A 1,335-nucleotide genomic window follows, 5' to 3' on the forward strand; every position below is an offset into this window, starting at 1 on the left:
GTGTTCACGATCGCATACCATGCACATTCCCTCCAAAGATGCACCAAACGATGAGCCAAAATTGATATTCAAGGAAACCACCAATCGACGAGGCGACTGGTAATGAAAATGTGAGATAAAACACTCCTCTTTCTTTTGTAACCACCACGGCATCTGGGAGAACTTCTTGCTTTCTTTCTCCTCGACCTTGACTCCTGACTGCTGCGCTATCCTCGTCTCCGTCTGCTGCCGTGACTGTTTTTTGCCCGTCTCTCACACGCCGGTCTCACACATCGTCCCTGGTCACTCCTTTCCAAACCTCATCGGACTGAATTTGAACATCTCGTTGTTATTAATTTCTCTATTCCGCGATAAAAAATAGGATCCTTTTCTAATTTTCACCCATGATGAAACATATCCCCCCCCCAAAAAAAAAAACTCCCGTCCATATATTATATATTTAATGGTTATTTTTGGCACCACAAGAGAGGTAAATATAACGTATATAAGCACCCAACGCGGGGATGTTCCCTTACGTGGCCTCTGACTCCGAGCCAGCAACGCCCATTCGACGGGGGATCCTCCACGCTTACGAAAACCTCGACTTCGACACCTGTGATCTTAATGTCCCCGATCACCATACCAAGGCTTCGGTAGGGTGTTAAAAAGGAAGGAACATTTCCTCCTCTTCCTCCTCTCGCTCGTTAAATTTCTTGGTGTCATGATTAGATTGCGCGAAATTTCTCCTCTCTTCTCTTCTCTCTTAGCTTCTTGTTGTAAATATTAGACTCTCGAATGTAAGGAAATTTGGGGATAGGCCTATAGAATTCAGCGAAGCGTACTGTATTCGATGTGATTTGGGGGGAACGCTTGTAATGCTTCAAAATGGCCTCGCTTGGGCTGTCTCTATTATATCGTGCGTGGAAAAGTTCTTAGATAAGTGAATGCTGAAGTAGACTTGAATTTGTTTTCATATATTTACTGTGTAGATCTAGAAAGAGGGTTTAATGTGATTTGATGTGTAAAATGTGTTAAACATGAGGAAGAGAAAAGAGAGTTTGCCGTATGCTCGTATCCCTTCTAGCAACTAGAGTTTACTTTGCTATTATTTCCCATAAATTAGGCCTATAAAATTTTCCAAAAAGGAAAGTTAATACATCCTTACTCTTCTCGTGTAAACCTATACCTATTGTCGCTTTATTTTTAGAGATTAGTAGGTTAAAGATAAAAACTATCAGAAAGATTGTGCGATGGATTTTATATATACATTTAGATTTTTTGTTGATCTATTTTCTTTTCAATTAAGTTCTTTAGTATATTTTTTGTTCCAAATTTTGCAATCAATCTTTTGCCCAA

At 40.1% G+C, this 1,335-nt stretch overlaps 1 protein-coding gene across 3 annotated transcripts in view; it reads left to right on the forward strand.

Moving 5' to 3' along the window:
• The window catches only part of LOC119589235 (sodium- and chloride-dependent glycine transporter 1-like), a 63,016-nt gene that overhangs the window by 49,063 nt on the left and 12,618 nt on the right, over positions 1–1,335 (forward strand). Inside the window, exon 1 of one of the 3 annotated variants that reach the window (XM_037937838.1) lies at positions 201–632. The exons of the other annotated variants lie outside the window; for them this stretch is intronic. Coding sequence (XP_037793766.1) covers positions 504–632 — 129 coding nt within the window. The 5' untranslated portion in view covers positions 201–503. Of the gene's footprint in view, positions 1–200; positions 633–1,335 lie in introns of those variants that run through there. 3 annotated transcript variants of the gene reach the window in all.

The sequence above is a fragment of the Penaeus monodon genome, chromosome 25 (assembly GCF_015228065.2).
Source record: "Penaeus monodon isolate SGIC_2016 chromosome 25, NSTDA_Pmon_1, whole genome shotgun sequence".
NCBI classification, from domain to species: Eukaryota; Metazoa; Arthropoda; class Malacostraca; order Decapoda; family Penaeidae; genus Penaeus; species Penaeus monodon.